At 37.6% G+C, this 19741-nt stretch overlaps 2 protein-coding genes across 3 annotated transcripts; both read left to right on the top strand.

Annotated features, from left to right (window-relative positions):
* Nucleotides 1-72: 72 nt before the first annotated feature.
* Nucleotides 73-8730, top strand: LOC136852925 (venom carboxylesterase-6-like). Its single transcript, XM_067127898.1, is given in 13 exon segments — nucleotides 73-209; nucleotides 1403-1679; nucleotides 1682-1701; nucleotides 3009-3149; nucleotides 3805-3952; nucleotides 4181-4366; nucleotides 5201-5394; nucleotides 5603-5753; nucleotides 6281-6459; nucleotides 7119-7278; nucleotides 7504-7630; nucleotides 7783-7897; nucleotides 8416-8730. Coding segments are annotated over 12 exon segments (1902 nt in total). The 5' UTR covers nucleotides 73-209; nucleotides 1403-1429; the 3' UTR covers nucleotides 8647-8730.
* Nucleotides 8731-9059: 329 nt separating this feature from the next.
* LOC136852926 (zinc finger protein 271-like) lies at nucleotides 9060-15096 on the top strand. Of its 2 annotated transcripts, none has more exons than XM_067127899.1 (2): nucleotides 9060-9165; nucleotides 11327-15096. In XM_067127899.1, exon 2 carries the CDS (start codon nucleotides 13580-13582, stop codon nucleotides 14957-14959), a length of 1380 nt encoding a protein of 459 aa, XP_066984000.1. In that variant the 5' UTR covers nucleotides 9060-9165; nucleotides 11327-13579; the 3' UTR covers nucleotides 14960-15096. The 2 variants fall into 2 exon arrangements, with proteins under 2 accessions (XP_066984000.1, XP_066984001.1); XM_067127900.1 differs by having other exon boundaries at nucleotides 9075-9165; nucleotides 13519-15096.
* The last annotated feature ends 4645 nt before the right edge of the window (nucleotides 15097-19741 follow it).

The following is a 19741-nucleotide window of genomic DNA, read 5'->3' as shown; positions in this document are numbered from 1 at the left end:
AAAAAGGATATATTTTTATCAGGGTCACTTCGAGTAGCCGTCGGCCAGCGAATCGAACATTCATCCACTTCAGAAGGGGTTCGAACAAACGCGTCCAAGGGACGAAAAGATACTAATTTAAGCGATGGTCAGTCTTGATCTCTTTTAGTCTTTAGCAAGTCTCAAGGCTCGAAGCTCCCTGCTGGTCTCTCTAAGATCGACTCCTGCCGGTGAGTTATATGACTTGTGTAATTTTTATATCTATCCATCCATCCGTCTATCTATCTATTTATAATATATATTTTACTTTTCTGTAATTCAGATTCCTTTAAGTATATCAAGGCGTTTTTGTTAAGGATTTATTTTTATTTATTCGTTTATTTTATGAAGAACAGGGTGGATTGAAATGTGTGTGTGATATATATATATATATATATATATATATATATATATATATATATATATATATATATATATATATATATATATATATATATATATATATATATATATATATATATATGAGTGTGTGAGAGAGAGAGAGAGAGAGAGAGAGAGAGAGAGAGAGAGAGAGAGAGAGAGAGAGAGAGAGAGCTTATCGACAACCGAAGGTTAAAGATTGTAAGTTCTAAAATTGACGAGAGCCTGGGGACAATACAATTTGGTGAATGAATTAGAAAAACATCTTATCTTCACTTCAGAAGTTACTGCAATATCCAAAGTTCCTATCTACAGCTCAGGGTCAAGAGAGACAGAGCCATTATTATTTTTTTTTATTTTCTTTATCTCCATGAAGGTACAATATCTTACTGAGGGTGAAAAGGCACGCACGAATCTCTCTCTATCACACACACACACACAAGGTCAAGGCAGTTATCGAGAAAACAGAATAAATATCTGAGTGTGAGTAGGTACGCAGGAATATCTCTCTCTCTCTCTCTCTCTCTCTCTCTCTCTCTCTCTCTCTCTCTCTCTCTCTCTCTCTCACACACAATACCGATTTTACTCAAATGTCTTTTAAACTCACTCTCCAGATTTTGGGTTAATTCTTGAATTACTGTTGTTTATAACTTGATCCACGTGTCTCTGTTGAACTTGCTGTCCCTAGGAGCGTCTTTCGACTTTAATTTAGACGAATTTTGATAAAAATTTACCTGAATTTCTATTGATTTTGCTCTCATGTGAAACACTCTTGACTTAATCGATTCAATCCATCTAAAAAGCATAATTATTTGCCTATTTCGAGTAACCAATCAGCATTTTATATCCAAAACGTATCAAAACAATTAATTATAGTTCTCTTCGCCTTCCAAACAACGCAATTATCTACGAAACAAGTGCCCGTGCAGTCACAAAATACAACCTAAGCTTATAACATTTTCTTTAAAAACTGACATTTTCTAAATTCTCGTTTTCCTTCCAGCCATAAATAAAAAAAAAGAAAAAGAAAATGAAGCTAAAACTTCTCAAACTCGGCCTTACGGTCCTGCTACTCGCGGCTTCTATGACCGTTGGCGAAGATGAAATCGAAGTTCCAACGGAGGCGCCAACAGTGTTGGAGGGGGAAGTGGTGGAGGAGGTGGAGAGGCCGCCCCCAGACAGGATAGAGACGTCCAGCGGCCCCATAGCCGGGATGGAGGAGACGTCGACCAAAGGGAATACTTTTTATTCCTTCTATTCAATTCCGTTTGCAGAGCCCCCGTCGGCGACCTAAGGTTCAAGGTGAGGTGGGAATGTAAACAAAACGAACGTACGAACACACAAACATCAGCTGATTTTAACGATTTATTTGACACTGTAATTTGATAATTTCATCACTGTAACTTTTACTGTTTCCATATAATTTTTACTGAGATCAAATGGTAAAATTTAAAGCATGATCTGAGAACTGATACTACAATGATTTTCATCATTTATCTGACATTGTAATTTGATGATTTCATCGTTGTAGCTTTTACTGTTTCCATATAATTTTTACTGAGATCAAATGATATAATTTAAAGCATGATTTGAGAACTGATACTATAATGATTTTCGTCATTTATCTGACATTGTAATTTGATGATTTCATCATTGTAGCTTTTACTGTTTCCATATAATTTTTACTAAGTTCCAAATGGTAAAATTTAAAACATGATTTGAGAATTGAAACTATAATTTTTTTCATTATCTGAATTGTAATTTGATAATTTCATCATTATAACTTAACTATCTTCATATCGTCTTGACAAAATTCCAGATTATGAAAAAAATAAAAAATTAAAACATGATTTGAGAAGTGATACTATAATGATCTTAATGATCTACTCGACATTGTAACTTGGAATTTTCATCATTGCAACTTAATATTTCCATATTATGCTTAAATTGCAAATCATTATAAAAAGCGTCATTATGCTGTATTTCTTATTACAAATAAACTCATTATTCTTACCAAATAAACATACCGGCAAAATAATATTAATTACCTCCTATCATTAAACAATGTCATTATAGCCGACACTATAAATATTTCCACACCGACCTTAACTCCAAATAATCCATCATAACTAAGCATTTTCATATAACAGCACAACTACACATCATTATAAATATCATTGTACCATTCATTATACCTCAGTATCCCATTCATAACTCATCCCAGTCATTATACCTCATTATCCCATTCATTACACCTCAGTATCCCATTCATTATACCTCATCATCCCATTCACTACACCCCATTATCCCATTCATTACACCTCATTATCACATCCATAACTCATCCCATTCATAATAACTCATCACCCCATGCATTACACCTCATTATCCCATTCATAACAACTCATTATCCCAGTCATAATAACTCATATCCCATTCATATCAACTCATCATCCCATTCATTTCACCTCATTATCCCATTCATTATACCTCATTATCCCATTCATTATACCTCATCATCCCAATCATTATACCTCATTATCCCATTCATTATAGCTCATCATCCCAATCATTATACCTCATCATACCCTTCTTTCTCCCTTTGAAAGATGCCCACCAAAGTCAAGAACTGGGAAGAAGTCAAAGATTGTACACAGAAGCCACCAATGTGTCTCCAATATGCCTTTCCCTTCACGAACGATCTTATCGGCCAGGAAGACTGTCTTTATCTTAATATCTTCACGCCTAAGGTAACCATTTATTATTATTATTATTATTATTATTATTATTATTATTATTATTATTATTATTATTATTATTATTATTACTGTGGGGTTGCAATTATTATTATTATGGATTTTGAAGTATTTGAGAGGGTTGGCTGTAAACTTGCACGAAGGTAAAGAGAGAGAGAGAGAGAGAGAGAGAGAGAGAGAGAGAGAGATTAAACAGCCAAGCATAAATCTCAATAAACAATATATTAACAACAGATCTGATAAAAAAAATAAATACAAAAGTGCTGCAAGAGAGAGAGAGAGAGAGAGAGAGAGAGAGAGAGAGAGAGAGAGAGAGAGAGAGAGAGAGATTAAACAGCCAAACATAAATCTCAATAAACAATATAAAATTAACAATATATTTAATAAAAAATAAAAAAAATAAATACAAAAGAGAGAGAGAGAGAGAGAGAGAGAGAGAGAGAGAGAGAGAGAGAGAGAGAGAGAGAGAGAGAGAGAGAGAGCATAGATCTCAATAAACAATATATTTAAAAAAAGAATAAATAAAAACAAAAGTGCTTGCAAGAGAGAGAGAGAGAGAGAGAGAGAGAGAGAGAGAGAGAGAGAGAGAGAGAGAGAGAGAGAGAGAGAGAGAGATTCACATCATTCACTGTTTTTAAATCCCCCACAGCCCCACGAGGAAAACGCCAGGTTGCCAGTTATGATATTTATCCACGGCGGTGGATTCTTCTGTGGGAGCAGCAACGAATACCCGCCACATGTTATGATGAACCACGATATAGTGTTCGTCACTATACAGTACCGCCTGGGCATGCTGGGTACGTCCTACCTTCATTATACTTCATTTCATTGTTTAATGACTGACTGAGTTCCCAACTTCTTTAATCCTCGTTCCAAGATGGCTGACTCGTGCTGTCGGCGGGGTGTCATATCGGCCTAAGAGTGGCTTATAGCCGAGAGAGAGAGAGAGAGAGAGAGAGAGAGAGAGAGAGAGAGAGAGAGAGAGAGAGAGAGAGTCTTTTCCTCATTCATTCAATTCCCTACAGGTTTCCTGTCCACCGAGGACGAAGAAGCCCCTGGGAACTACGGCCTGAGGGACCAGACTATGGCCCTGTCCTGGGTCCAACACAACATACACCTCTTCGGAGGCGACCCCGTCGGAATCACTCTCTTTGGAGAGAGCGCTGGGGCGGCTTCCGTCCACCTGCAGATACTTTCTCCGAGGTCTGTCGGTAAGTAACTTGGAAAGTTTTTACTTGGAAAGGACCTTGAGTTTTTACTTATTGAGTAGCTCCAGTTTTTGCTTATTGAGTAACTAAGTTTTTGCTTAATAAAGTAATGGTTTTCACTTGAGTAAACTAAGCTTTTACTTATTTCTAAGTATCTTTTGGGGGTACAGTAAAGTACATGACCTCATATCAGTCCTCAACTAGTCCTATGGAGTTTAACTGTTTTTTTTTTTTGTTTCCACTAGGACTATATAAAGTTGATCTGACTGTTTTCTTGTTTCCATTAGGTCTATGAAGTTGATTTTTTCTTATTCTTTGTTTCTACTAGGCTTATGAAGTTAATCTGACTGTTTTCTTGTTTCCATTAGGTCTATGAAGTTGATTTTTTCTTATTCTTTGTTACTACTAGGCCTATGAAGTTAATGTGACTGTTTTCTTGTTTTCATTAGGTCTATGAAGATGATTTTTTCTTATTCTTTGTTTCTACTAGGCCTATGAAGTTAATCTGACCGTTTTCTTGTTTCCATTAGGTCTATGAAGTTGATTTTTTCTTATTCTTTGTTTCTACTAGGCCTATGAAGTTAATCTGACTGTTTTCTTGTTTCCATTAGGTCTATGAAGTTGATCGAACTGTTTTCTTCTTATCTGTTTTCACTAGTCCTATGAAGTTATTTCGAATATTATACTATTCAGATTCTCTGTTTCCACTAGACCTAATCATATTCCAGGCGTTCTTCTTCTTCTGTTTTTCTGCTTCGAAGCTAAACTTTCTGTTCCTTCTTATTTTCCGCTAAGAAGTTCAAAATCCTGTTTCCTTCTTCTTCTTCTTCTTCTTAGGTTTGTTCCAAAGGGCCATCCTGATGTCCGGCTCGGCCCTGTCGCCGTTCGCCACGGGAGGCGCCTACAAAGACGTCGCCACGTACACGGCCAAAATGTTCAACTGCTCGACGGAGGAAGGAAGCGGCGAGATCATCGCTTGCTTGCAGAAGGTCCCCGCCTTAGATCTGGTGCCCGTGCAGCAGCATTTCAATGTACGGTGGTTTAATGATATTTTAAATGTTTTTAATTTATCCGGAATGTCGGAAATAAGTTACTTGCTCTTGATATGTCATTTAGACCTAGGCAGAAGATCGACAAAGCGTTTGTGTCTCATTGCGTTTTATTTAAATATCATTATATTCTATTATCCAAGCAAGTTTGCACAAAAATCAATCAATCAATCCTTCCGTAATCCGACAGATCTGGTTCATCAATCCATTCCTGTTCGCCCCGCGAGTCGATGGGGACTTCCTGCCGACGGAACCGGAAATCCTCCTGAAGAACGGACGTCACAAGAGGCTCGACTTGATGTCAGGGATCACCTCTCACGAAGGAGGACTCTACTCGATACGTAAGGATCTCCTTCTTCTTCTTCTGCGTCTTCTTCAGTAGTTTTTGTGTATCCCTTTAGGCCTATATCTGTCACTGTTCTCGGTACTCAAGGATCTTCTTCTTCTTCAGTAGTTTTGTGTATCCGTTTAGGCCTATATCTGTCACTGTTCTCGAAAAGTATCTTCTTCTTCAAGAGTTTATGCATACCTCTAGGCCTCTACCTGTCTCTCTTCTCTAAACATATCTTCTTCTTCTTCTTCTTCTTCAGTAGTTTTAGTATCCATTTAGGCCCATATCTGTCCCTCTTTCCCTCTCCTCGAGACGTAAGGATCTTCCTCTTCTTCAGTAGCTTTTCTTTTCCTTAAGGCCTTTCTCTTGTCACTCATGAATATATTTATCTGTCCATACACGCCTCCTTCCTAGGAAGCTGATTGGGCTTTATACCTCGAAGAAGAGGTACTCCCCAACAAAACGCCACTCTTCAGCATAAACCAACAAATACAACTTATTATTCTCTTAATATTCTTCTGACTTTTCATTCTACAGCTCTCTACGCCAACGAAGCCTACAGGGCAGCCCTCATGTTGAATTTCGCCGAGATCGGCCCCATCGCCCTCGAGTTTTCCGACGCGGACGTCTCCCCTCTGAACCAGACCATCAAGATTTTCGACAAGTACCTGAAGAGCGCCAACATCGACGTACACACAGCCGATAATGTGACAGAGGTCAGGCTCTGGGTTACTTATGTATTTAAGCGCCTCGTGCCATTCTTTTGTGTCACTTTTCATCAATAATGTTTAAATTATCTCATTTCCTAGGAGTTCTATTCTTCAAAGGCCTGCTTGGTCAGATAAGTCTACTGTAAACACAGTCTTCAACATACAATTAGAGAGAGAGAAAATTTTATGGATTTCTGCAGAGACTCCTGAATTTCTGTGCTATATTTTTCAGCCAAATATAAGTTCAGAAACAAATTTATGTTAAAATTTGGTTACAATGATCATTTCTTCTAAATTTTGGCCCATTCAACATGACAAAGTTCATTACAAACATAGTGATAATAATGATTATTATTTTATTTATCTATTTATTTAATTATCTATTTTTTGCTTACATAAGCTGAATCAGGTGAGCTTTTCCAGTCCATGTTTATGCAAATTTTCAAATTCTCCACAACCACAGGATCAATTTAAACCAAACTTGGCACAAAACATCCTTGCATAATGGGAATTCAAGTTTGTCTCTTATAAGAAATGTCTCTTATAAGCTTCTAAATTTGGGTAAAGTCGCAAGAACTGGCCCATGTGTCTCCTGTCACCTTCTAAATTCAGGTAGTGCCAACATACCATGTTCTAATGAAACCTTTCTTCTTTGCGCCTAACAGATGTTCTCAGACCGTTACTTCACCGTCCCTCACGACATCACATCCCAGATGCACGCCAAGAACGTCAGAAGGTGGCACAAGAAGGTCTTCGCTTATGAGCTGACCTACAAAGGACAAAGGTCGTTCGGCGATATGTACAATCTCGACATCGGCAAGGATTGTAAGCCTAGGCCTATGTTTTCGTTTCGTGACTTCTTGTTGTTTTCTGGTATCTCAGATTTACATAATATAAGTTTTTGGAATTCCAAGAAGCAGAATAAGAAGAAATTCGGGCATTCTATGTCACAAATTAACGACACGAAAAATGAAAATCTAGTAAAACTGCCTAAAAGTACCTAACCTAACCTAACCTCTTCTAACCTTTCTTTTTTAATCTATTTCTCAGATGTATCACACGGTGACGACCTGGCCTACTTCTTCGAAGGCGTGTATTTCCAGCCACTGGAGAAAGAAGAGGACCTGAAAGTCAGAGACATCATGACCACAATGTGGACCAACTTCGCCACTTACGGGTAAGTAATCAATTAGTTTGACTGAGTATTGTGACCAATTTCTCTCAGAGTATCTTCCTGTAATTAGGGAGCAAAATAGACTGCATATATCTATTTATTAATGACTACAACTGATGTTTTTCAATAATAACAACACCTCACATCAACCACAGGGACCCTACGCCAGACGACTCCCTAGGCTTCAAATGGGAACCTCTCACTACGGAAAACTACCCCCATCTGAATATAAACCTCTCCCCAACGATGGTGGAGGACTCCAGAACTGAGGTAATGCTGTATTACACACACACACACACACACACACACACACACACACACACACACACACACACACACACACACACACACACACACACACACACACACACCATGTATAATCAGAAGGTACGCCATCCTTACTGACCCATACTACTTTGAGGTTCTTTACTTGATCCAACTGAAAATACAAGTTTATATATTCTTACAAATGAAGATAATTTAATCTATTTAGTCTAGCGTTCCTTGAGCTAACTTTTCGAATCACTGCAATCGGAATTTCCTAGTTTTTAAAGAGGTCTATAATATGACTTTACTCAGTAATATTGTTACAGACAAGCTTGTACAGAAGGCCGCCACTTACGTTCAGTCATGCCTGCGCAGGTATGCCTGTGCTGGCAGAACTGCGCAGGTATAACTGAACGTTAGTGGGTTCAGTTTTGCCTGCACAGACCGACTGTGCAGGCATAACTGCGCAGGTATAACCGAACGTTAGTGGCGGCCTTATTAAATACTTTTTTCCCTGCCAGATTCGAGAATTCTGGGAGTCCCTTCCTCTGATGCAAAACCTTCTCCTGCACCCCGAGAGGGTGGCAAACATCACTATCGTTCCAGTCGGGGAAGAGGCTCCCCCTGGGGGCGACGAAGCTTCAAAGAACGAAGGGTCTCAGGAGGAAAACACAGAGGGGGTTCAAGAAGAAAAATCTGAAGCTGCAACGCATGAATCGGGAGAAGTCCCGAACAAAAAGGATGAGTTGTAAATACAAAGAGCAAAGTCATCGCTGCTATTTAATTTTTTTTAAATTCGTGTTTCCCCTTTTGAAAATAAAATAAAATGTGGTGCCTGGGGATTTTTCTTTTCCAATTCCTATAAATATACCTGACTGTTTACTTTCCCCTACTTTCCACTCTATGCAAAATGGTGTGTCTATAGCTTACTCTCTAACAAGGTCTTATTTGAAAGAAGAATATAAACAATGAAAATGTAACTCACTTACGATTAAAAACTTAAAAAGGGAGAAACAGTAAATACCAATTGTCATTCTGAAAAAGTAAGATAATCAACAACACGAAAAAGAAGAGCTGTAAAATAGAATTGCTTTGCTGAAGTTACACAAAGGAATGAATGGGGCGAGCAAGGGAGCCGTTTCAAAGGTAAAGCCCCTCAAATACTACTATTACTAATACTGTTTACGAAGAGCATCGCGTCTTGGTATTGTTTTTGGAACCAATAAAACCCGAGGAAAGAGGCATGTAATTGACACCAATTGACGTTTCAAGTACGTAATTATGTAATTACCCCGTTATTACCATTTTATACAACTGTAATTGGTAGAACTAAGCATTAGCTCCGCGTCGGGGTATTAAATTGGAAAATGACTCTGTCCATAGTATTTTGGTTTCTTATCAAGAATTTACCTATTTGTTGCCAGTCAACTGTAATTTACCGTTATTTTTTGTCCGTCAACTGAAATTTATCGTTATTTTTGTCGGTCGATTGTAATTAACCTGATTAGTTTTTGTATGCTGGCCGAAAGTGGGGTCCGGGTTAAAAGGGGGCCCGGGGGCGGAGTCCCCCGACTAAGTAACACGACCTACTACTGTAGGTTAGGTGAATAATGTTCGTTTCCGGTCCTGACATCCCTACTCGATTTTTTATTATATCTTTCGAATCTTCATAATAAAATGAAAAAAATTAACACACTAATATTTATCACATTAAAAATAAAATACATGTAAATGATTGAGGATTTTTTCTAAGTTTCACTTTTGAAAATACAATTAGGGATATTTGAAGGAACATTTGATCGCCCAGGGGCTAGTACTAAACACAGCGAAACAGTGTAGATGAGTCACTGTTCAGTACTAGCCCTCGTGTGGAATTGGAGTTTGGACCGGAAACAAACTTTTACCGGTTAGGTTAGGTTATGGTACGTTAGGTCAGTATGGTTCCTTTTATAATAGATTTCCCTTAGCCAATCCCTTCTGGAACATATGGCCTCGTTGATAACTTTCTGAAATTGTCAGTAAATTTTTCTAATTATCTCGGTAAGAGCCCCAAATTATGTTGGTAAATTTCCCAAATTATTTCAGTAAATATCTCAAATTATGTCAGTAAATTTCTAGGTTATTTCATTAAATTGCTCAAATTATATTGGTAAATTTTTCAAATCACGTTGGTAAATTTCTCAAATGGTCTAATCTGTAGGCTATGGAGATGAAGACAAGATGGTGATGTCATCTTGTAAAGTTCCCAGATTAGGAGAGAGAGAAAAAAAAAAACTTATTTTAGGGACAGGGAGGGAGGCACAAAATAATGGTTCGAGTCTAACTAAGACTATATCTTGCACTTTTTAATTTTTTTATAAACTTCAGGATATTAGTTCCTCACTTTTGTTAAGGAATATAATTTAAGAATTTTTGGTGCCTCAGGTTAGTGTGGTTGGTTGAGAACCACTGGTAACCTAGGCTATGGAGATGAAGACAAGATGATGTGATTTTGCACTTCCTAATATCTTGCACTCGGGTAAGGACTTGGTGCCTCAGGTTAGGTGTGGCTGGTTAAGGTAGCAACCTCACGAATAGGTGACGTTAGGTACAGGGCCTAGGTTATGTAAGGACCTGACATCATAGTTTATGTAAGGCAGGGGTCCATGAGTGGCAAGCTCCCCCCTCCATTCCAAGGCTAGGTAAGGACATGGCTCACTTGGTTGGGTTACTTAGGGGTCTAGGTAATGATCTTGCAACCTATGGTAGGTTATGTGGGGGTGGGGAATGAAGCCCTCCTGGCCAGGTAAGGACACAGCCCCATGAGTTAGGTTATGTCAGTTCCTGTATTTTACTTATGTTTTCCCCCACTCAAAAACCCCATTTTCTCACTGTGGTCCCCTGAATTTTAGGGAATAAGGAATGGGTCCACTGTCTCTATGATGAATTGAAAACAGAAACATTCTTCGCACACTTTAAAACACAAGAAAATCATAAGTCCAAAATGCAATAATGGTTTTCTTTTCTTTGGCTACTATCAAGTGAGGATGTCTTCTTGCTACCTGACCGAAACTTTGGACTAATGATTTTGTTTACTGGTGGCAAGGAGGAAGTAGAGACTAACTCTTCAAAGTTACCACCTCTGCCAAAAATTTCTCGTACTACGATGTCCACCTAAACAGAGAGGCAGAGGGTTCACTACACTCACTAACACCTGTTACACTTGCAAATAGACAATAACCTATTTGGTACAAATTTTACTTGAGATCGTTTTCACATTTTGGTCTTGGAAACATCATAATAGTAAATGAGAAACCATCCTTGTATTCTTTGGACCTAAATATTGTACAGTATTCTAGTTTTTTCAGACAGAGTATTCTGAATTTCTGATTCTGTGTTATAGACAGTGTATCGAGAGCATGTCTTTACTCTGATGTTTTCGTTTTATTTCAGAGAAAAATTACATCAGATCTCCTAACTAGCATTCAGTATTGTACATTGAAAATCCTGTGGAAATGGAAGCACAACAGTCGTTATCATTGCTGGTAATCAAACAAGAGAAGAATTGGGAGGAGGATCTTACTGAGAGGAGGCCTGCTGGCTCTTTACTTGCAGATCCTTTCTTAGAAGTCAAGGCAGAACCAGAATATTTTGACCATAGTGAATTTGATGTGAATTGTTCATCCCACTCCGTAAAGAATGAGGAAGACTCTCTAAGCTGTGATCAAGAAAAAGGACAGAAGATTATTGTAGAAGAAAATACACAGTTGCACAGAGCAGAGGATTCCCACATACCATTGGTAGCATGTGAAAAATTATTTAATGCAAACTTGTCTAATGAGAATGAAGAAAACAATTACAAATCTATGGAAGCATTTTCGAAGACAAGCAACCCAGCAGGGAAGAAAATAGCTTGTAAGGAGTGTCACCGTACATTTTCTTGTAAGACAAGTCTCAGTAGGCACATGAGAATTCATACTAGAGAGAGACCACATACTTGCAGTGATTGTCACAGTATTTTTACTTCCTTAGCCCATCTCAAATCCCACATGAGAACTCATACAGGAGAGAAACCATTCACTTGCTCTGTATGCGAGCGAAGTTTTTCTTACCCAAGTGATCTCAAAAAACACATGAGAATTCATACAGGAGACAAACCATTCACTTGCTCTGTATGTAAACAAAATTTTTCTTACCCAAGTGATCTCAATATACACATGAGAATTCATACAGGAGAGAGACCACTCAAGTGCACAGAATGTCCAAGTACTTTTTCACGTAACAGTGATTTAAAAAAACACATGAGAACTCATACAGGAGAGAAACCATATGCTTGCTCTGTATGTCAAAGAAGTTTTTCTCTCTCAGGTCATCTCAAATTACACATGAGAACTCACACAGGAGACAAACCATTCATTTGTACGGAATGTCCAAGTATTTTTACATGCTCTAGTAGTCTCAAAATCCACATGCGAACTCATACAGGAGAAAAACCATTAACGTGCTCTGTATGTCAAAGAAGTTTTGCTGTCTTAGGTTACCTCAAATCACACATGAGAACTCATACAGGAGAGAAACCATTCTTGTGTACAGAATGTCCAAGAACCTTTTCAGTGCCTAGTAATCTCAAAATACACATGAGAACTCATACGGGAGAGAAACCATTCATGTGTACGGAATGTCCAAGAACTTTTTCAGTCTCCAGTAGTCTCAAAACCCACATGCAAACTCACCCAGGAGAGAAACCATTCACTTGCTCTGTATGTCAAAGAAGTTTTTCTGTCTCAAGTTTCCTCAAAACACACATGAGAACTCATACAGGAGAGAAACCACATCATTGCTCCTTGTGTCAAAAGAGTTTTTCTCGTAATGAAAGTCTCAAAGCACACATAAGAAAGCATAATGGAGAGAGGCCATTCTCTTGTTCTAAATGCCCAAAAAGTTATACAAGTTCCTCTTCTCTCAGATTACATATGAGGAAACATACTCGAGTTAAAGCCACTCACCTGTCATAAATGCCAAAGGGGATTTTCTGACTTAAGGTGTCACAAAAGACACAAGAAGACCCATACTAGATAGAAGTCATATATATACTGTACTGAATATATACTGAGTGCACAAGTAGTTTTTTCAGTGAGTCCATCTCAGAACAAGTATGTGAACTTGTAAAAAAAAAGTCATTCTTCCATACAGAATGTTGAAGCACTTTTCCTTTTATAAACAGGTCAAGAATGGAAAGATGACATTCTTTAACACCATTTATATTTCTATTCTCTTGTAATATCTGACACACATTTATTTGTTTTCAGTGCCGAACTAGCGTTTTCAAGGCCCAAAATGCACAAGAAAAATTCTTCTGCAGCGATGATGTTCAGTTATATAGATGTTACTTTTTTGCGCCCAAAAGTAGCTTGTACTGAACATGAAAATAATTACTGTCAACCTATCTGCAGAACTGCAAAATCTAAAAAATAACAACAAACTAAAAGACTATAATAAATGAAAAACCAAACTTGTATTCTTTGGCTCCAAGTATTGTATTGTATTCTAGTTTTTTCAGACAGGTTATTTTGAATTTGTGATTCTGTGTTATAGACAGTGTATTAAGTGCATATTTTTACTCTGATGTTTTCATTTTATTTCAGAGAAAAATTACATCAGATCTTCTAATAGGATTCAGTATTGTACATTGAAAATCCTGTGGAAATGGATGCAGAACAGTCGTTATCATTGCTGGTAATCAAGCAAGAGAAGAAGAATTGGGAGGAGGATCTTACTGAAAGCACACCTGATGGCTCTTTACTTGCAGATCCTTTCTTAGAAGTCAAGGCAGAACCAGAATATTTTGACCATAGTGAATTTGATGTGAATTGTTCATCCCACTCCATAAAGAATGAGGAAGACTCTCCAAGCTGTGATCAAGAAAGTGGAAAGAAGATTATTGTAGAAGAAAATACACAGTTGCATACAGAAGAGGATTCCCACATAACATTAGTATCATGTGAAAAATTATTTAATGCAAACTTGTCTAATGAAACTGAAGAAAATAATTACAAAACCGTGGAAGCATTCTCAAACAAAAGCCAGCATACATTTTCTTATAAGAGTAGTCTCAGTAGGCACATGAGAATTCATACCAGAGAGAGACCACATACTTGCAGTGAGTGTCACAGTACTTTTACTTCCTTAGCCCATCTCAAATCCCACGTGAGAACTCACACCGGGGAGAAACCATTCACTTGCTCTCTATGTCAGAAAAGTTTTGCTGTCTCAAGTTATCTCAAAAAACACATGAAAATTCATACAGGAGACAAAGCATTCACTTGCTCCGTATGTCAACGAAATTTTTCTTACCCAAGTGGACTAAAAAAACACATGATAATTCATTCAGGAGAGAAACCATTCATTTGCTCTGTATGTCAACGAAATTTTTTTTACTCAAGTGATCTCAAAAGACACATGAGAATTCATACAGGAGAGAAACCATTCACTTGCTCTGTATGTCAACAAACTTTTTTGTTCTCAAGTGCACTAAAAAATCACATGAGAATTCATACAGGAGAGAAACCATTCACTTGCTCTGTATGTCAACGAAATTTTTCTCACTCAAGTGATCTCAAAAAACACAAGAGAATTCATACAGGAGAGAAACCTTTCACTTGCTCTGTATGTCAACAAAATTTTTCAGACTCGAGTGCACTGAAAAGACACATGAGAATTCATACAGGAGAAAAACCATTCAATTGCTCTGTATGTCAACGAAATTTTTCTTACTCATGTGATCTCAAAAAACACATGAGAACTCATACAGGAGAGAAACCATTCACTTGCTCTGTATGTCAACGAAATTTTTCTCACTCAAGTGATCTCAAAAATCACATGCGAATTCATACAGGAGAGAAACCATTCACTTGCTCTGTATGTCAACGAAATTTTTCAGACTCAAGTGCACTAAAAAGACACATGAGAATTCATACAGGAGAGAAACCATTCAATTGCTCTGTATGTCAACAAAGTTTTTCTTCCTCAAGTGTTCTCAAAAAACACATGAGAACTCATACAGAAGAGAAACCAAAGTACACATAAGATATGGTGGAGAGAGGCCATTCTCTTTGTTCTAAACGCCCAACAAATTATGGTACAAGTTCCTCTTCTCTCAGATTACATATGAGGAAACAATCGAGTCAAAGCCACTCACCTGTCATAAATGCCAAAGGGGGATTTCCTGACTCTCAGTGTCTCGAAAGACACAAGAAGACTCATAGCACTAGATAGAAGTTATATACTGTACTGTATATGCACTGGATGCACAATTATTTTTAGTAATTTCTCTACTTTTGTAGAGTACAGTATGTGTACTAAGTTAAGAAATTTTCTGGTGTCTACCTCACCATTCCTGGTCCCATGTACTATAATTTCAAAATTTAATATTATTACTTCATTGGATTTTAAAATGTTCTATTTTGTTATTCAGCATCATGTATGTGCCAATGTATTTGTCGTTGTAAGCTTGAATATTTCCATGAAATGTCAGGTATACTAGACATAAAAAGATTTATTTTTTCAATTAAATATCAATGAAAATTAGGTGCAGTTTTATTTTATTTTTAATGTTTCCTTGGTTTTTATATCCTCCAAAGAATGTAGTAAGGCATTAATAAATACTAGTGCTTTGCCTTAGCTTGAAAGGGTTTCCAATGGACATAGTGTACTGACTAAAGTCCTACATTATTCTAAGCTAACCAGCCAAAAGTTTTGAGATGGGAACTTTCCTTATCAATATCTTAATGGTCAGTCAGCTTTTCAAATCAGTTTTTGGATCAGAAGTTTTCCTTTTTTTTGGGTCTTGGAATGCAAGAGAAACCCCCAAGCAGTTGTCAAGTCCGTTAAAAGAGCATATACTCTGGTTTAAAAATGCTGTACTGCCATTTGTCTCTTACTGTGAACTAATTATTGACAAGTGCACGAAGTTCTCTTAAGTATCCTGCTTGGTAAGTTTTCCCATTACTGACTAACTGTAATTTACAAACCCATTATTGTTTCTATTCAACATTCCCTTTGTTCTTATGGAACTACAAATCATTGCCTTGTGTGTGAATATCCCAGGTACTGTTACCCTACATGAGAAAACTTATTTTCTATACTGTACACAATGCACACTCTCCCCAATGCCTACGTCAGCTCTATCAGCTCTTAGCATAAGCTTTCTTCAGGATTTTCCCTCTGGTATTTTTAAATGTCTTGCATAACTGCCTCCTAATACGTAAACACCCTGGCTCGATCGACACACAACCACTTCCTTGTCTAAACCTAAGAACTCCCCCCATCTATCAGTCATTCTTTCATCTTTCTTATAATAGTGTATAATTATCAGTTTGATAATGTTTATGGAAATTAAACTTGAGAATGCAAATAAGGAGTTGAAGAGTAAAAAATGAGACTAGTAGTCTCATTTTTACAGTAGGTAAGTTTGCTGCAGTATGAGTTGATGATGTTGGTGTCTGGATGATGAAAATGTTCCAGAGGAAGGGTATAGCTGAGTGGAGGAATTATAGGGTCACACCACAACTTATCCATACTGGGAAAAGTGTAAGGCAGGTCCTGAAATAGTCCAAGGACCATTTATTTGCTGGAGATGACCAGGTTTCTAATAGATATTTTTTGAAAGGTCTTACCTTGGGGCATTCAAAATTGCAACTCTTAAGATTGGCATTGGTGGGTTCAGATTTTATTAAGCCTTTTTCTAAAAAATGTGACTCTGAACTGGTCAAAAATATGGAGGTACCTCACCTCCTAATGTTAATATCTCAATAAAATTTGATCACACAACAAACATATATCAAAATGTTGGCAAACGACCACAGAGTCACTAGTAACTTTATAATAAAAGTTGGTCCCAGACATAGGTCACCATGGGTCAAAAGGTTAAGGTCCCCACTAAAAAAAGTACCATTTATGAATAAAGTAATTTCTAGTCCATTTCAACCACGAAATCCTAGGTTTACCCATACGAAAACACATGCTTCATAGAGATTTTGTATATACAGGAAGTTCTTGAGCCAAACATGGCTATAATGGTCAACAGAAAACACGATATATTGTAGGTCAAAAGAAAACGTGATATGAGTCAACATGAAATGTGCTATGGGCCACCACACAACAGTGATATGGATCAACAGAAAACACTTGACATGGGTCAACAGAAGGTAAAAGTTCATTTCTGGTCCGAACTCCAATTCCACATGAGGATTAGTACTGCACATGGTGAAACAGTAATTCATCTACACTGTTTCACTGTGTTTAGTACTGGCCCCTGGGGGGTTAAATGTATTTAGCCATGTTTAGCCAAGTACTAGGCCATAGGGGATCAAATATCCCTAAGTGCATTTTGCAAAATTGAAACTTACGAAAAAATTCTCAATTATTTACATATAATTTATTTTTTTATTGTGATAAATATTAGCTTGTAAGAATTATGTACATTGAATATTTTTTTTTAATTTTTCATGAAGATTCGAAAGATATAATAAAAAATAGAGTACAGAACATTGTACCAACAGAAATGTGCTAGCCTGTGGGTCAACAGAAAATATGTGATATGGTTCAACAGAAAACACATCATAGCCTATGGGTCAACAGAAAACACATAATATCAGTCAACAGAAAACATGTATGGGTCAACAGAAAACACGTCATATGGGTTGTCAGAAAACATGTCATATGACCTGAGTCGACAGAAAACACGTGACATGGGTCAACAGAAAACATGTCATATGGCCTAGGTCGACAGAAAACACGTGATATGGGTAGGCAGAAAACACGTCATATGGGTCAACAGAAAACATGTCATATGGCCTGGGTCAACAGAAAACACATCATATGGGTCGACAGAAAACACGTCATATAACAGAAAACACGTCATATGGGTCAACAGAAAACACGTCATATGGGTTGACAGAAAACACGTGATATGGGTCGACAGAAAATACATGATATGGGTCAACAAAAAACACGTGATACGGGTCACCAGAAAACACGTGATATATGAAAATCATATGGCTCAACAGAAAACACGTGATACGGGTCACCAGAAAACATGTGATATATGTCATAAGGCTCAACAGAAAACACGTGATACGGGTCAACAGAAAACATGTGATATATGTCATAAGGCTCAACAGAAAACACGTGATACGGGTCAACAGAAAACATGTGATATATGTCATACGGCTCAACAGAAAACACGTCATATGGTCAACAGAAAACACGTCATATACGTCATATGGGTCAACAGAAAACACGACATATGGGTCAACTGAAAACACGTGATATGGGTCGACAGAAACCACTAGGTTAGGTCACACAGAAAGAAAGCGATTTAGGCAGGAGACCATTACTTCAAGAAAACGCCTACATCTACTCACCAGCAGATCCATGAAACAATTATTCCTTGAACAGATAATCCAAATGTACCCATCCTGCAGGTAAACATCAGTATCCATTGAATTTTGAGAAGGAAATCGTACACAAAAATGACCGATATATCAAGACTGAGAGAGTCAACTAGCCATTGCCCAGAAACGTTTGACCTGAGGTTATATTGTTCCTTTAATTGAAATTCCCATATACTTCATCTTTTATCGTTATCTTTGTATCTGCAATTACCCACAATATAAGAAGAGTTTGTAGGAATATTATAAAAGTCTTTTTTTTTCAGTTACTCGGCTAAAAGAAAAAAGATATAAAGGAATGGCGTGGAATATGTTTAACTCCTGACTTATTCACATTACTTCAGGTTCTTTTTCCTTTTGTTAACCAGGATCCTAGTTTTGTTTACATAACATTCTTCTTGAATCCAAAATAATAATTCCTAGTCTAAATATAAACTCCGATATGTGCATTGTCAAGATTTTTTCTGGGTATCCACTATGCCCATTATACAACTATCACAAATATGTTAAGTAGAATGGTTGCCTATTTATATGAAGAAAATCGTTGAGCCAATTGGAGGATTTCTAATGGTTCCAAAAGTAACTAAATATTTTTCAGCTAAGCAGTGTCCTGTGCTGCTTCCTAGATCTGTTAGTCTAAATTAAGGTATGCTTATAAAGAACTGGGCCATCTAGCATGACAAGCAAGTTCTACATTTTGATATTCATAGGATTTTCAGAAGTCTGATAGCCTAGCCTTTTTTTAGACACAGTTGTATTTGAGCATATAAGATATTTCGCAAATTGCAAATATGGTCTATTGCTGGCCACAACTTTTGGCACGCAACTTGATATGCATTAGGCGTGTCGGGGGCCGGGGGACGAGTTGGAGGTCTCTCTCGCGTTTTTTACCAAAAAAAGAAGAGTTTTTCGCTCTTGGTGATCATACCTCTCATAGAAGGCAATGTGTTAACAGTGACCCTACGTAATACCCAGCACGTAAGCCAGTTGGTGTTGTGTAATTGCAGATATATTAATGTACATTCTGCCCCAGTCAGTGCCTTCGAAATTTTCAAGTTTCAACTTCTCGAAGCCTATTGGCCCCGGGAAATGGGTAACAGAGAGCTGTCTGTGTGTTAGCGCTTGGCCCTCCCCTACCACAAAAATGTCATCTGACCAACTGCCAACCATCGTGCCAGTGACCCGGAAACCTAACGATACCTAAGTCCCACGCACAAGTCCCGTACTCCCAGACAATCGTATTACGCCAGGTAACATCAGCGATGCCATAAACAACCTACCTAATAATAAATCGCCCGACTGCGATGGTCTACCTGCTTAGGCTTTCAAATTCTGCCACCCGATAATTTACATTTTGCTAGCTGCATAATGCATAATGATAGCTGCACAATGCGTGCATAATTCACCAGTCTTTCCC

Source organism: Macrobrachium rosenbergii, chromosome 26, assembly GCF_040412425.1.
Source record: "Macrobrachium rosenbergii isolate ZJJX-2024 chromosome 26, ASM4041242v1, whole genome shotgun sequence".
Taxonomy (NCBI): domain Eukaryota; kingdom Metazoa; phylum Arthropoda; class Malacostraca; order Decapoda; family Palaemonidae; genus Macrobrachium; species Macrobrachium rosenbergii.
The sequence above is the reverse complement of the archived record's forward strand: the minus strand, read 5'-3'. Positions and strand labels throughout refer to the sequence as shown.

What these genes read in the sequence shown, in the direction of transcription:
- LOC136852926 (XM_067127899.1), top strand. Translation starts at nt 13,580, where the DNA reads ATGGATGCAGAACAGTCGTTATCATTGCTGGTAATCAAGCAAGAGAAG.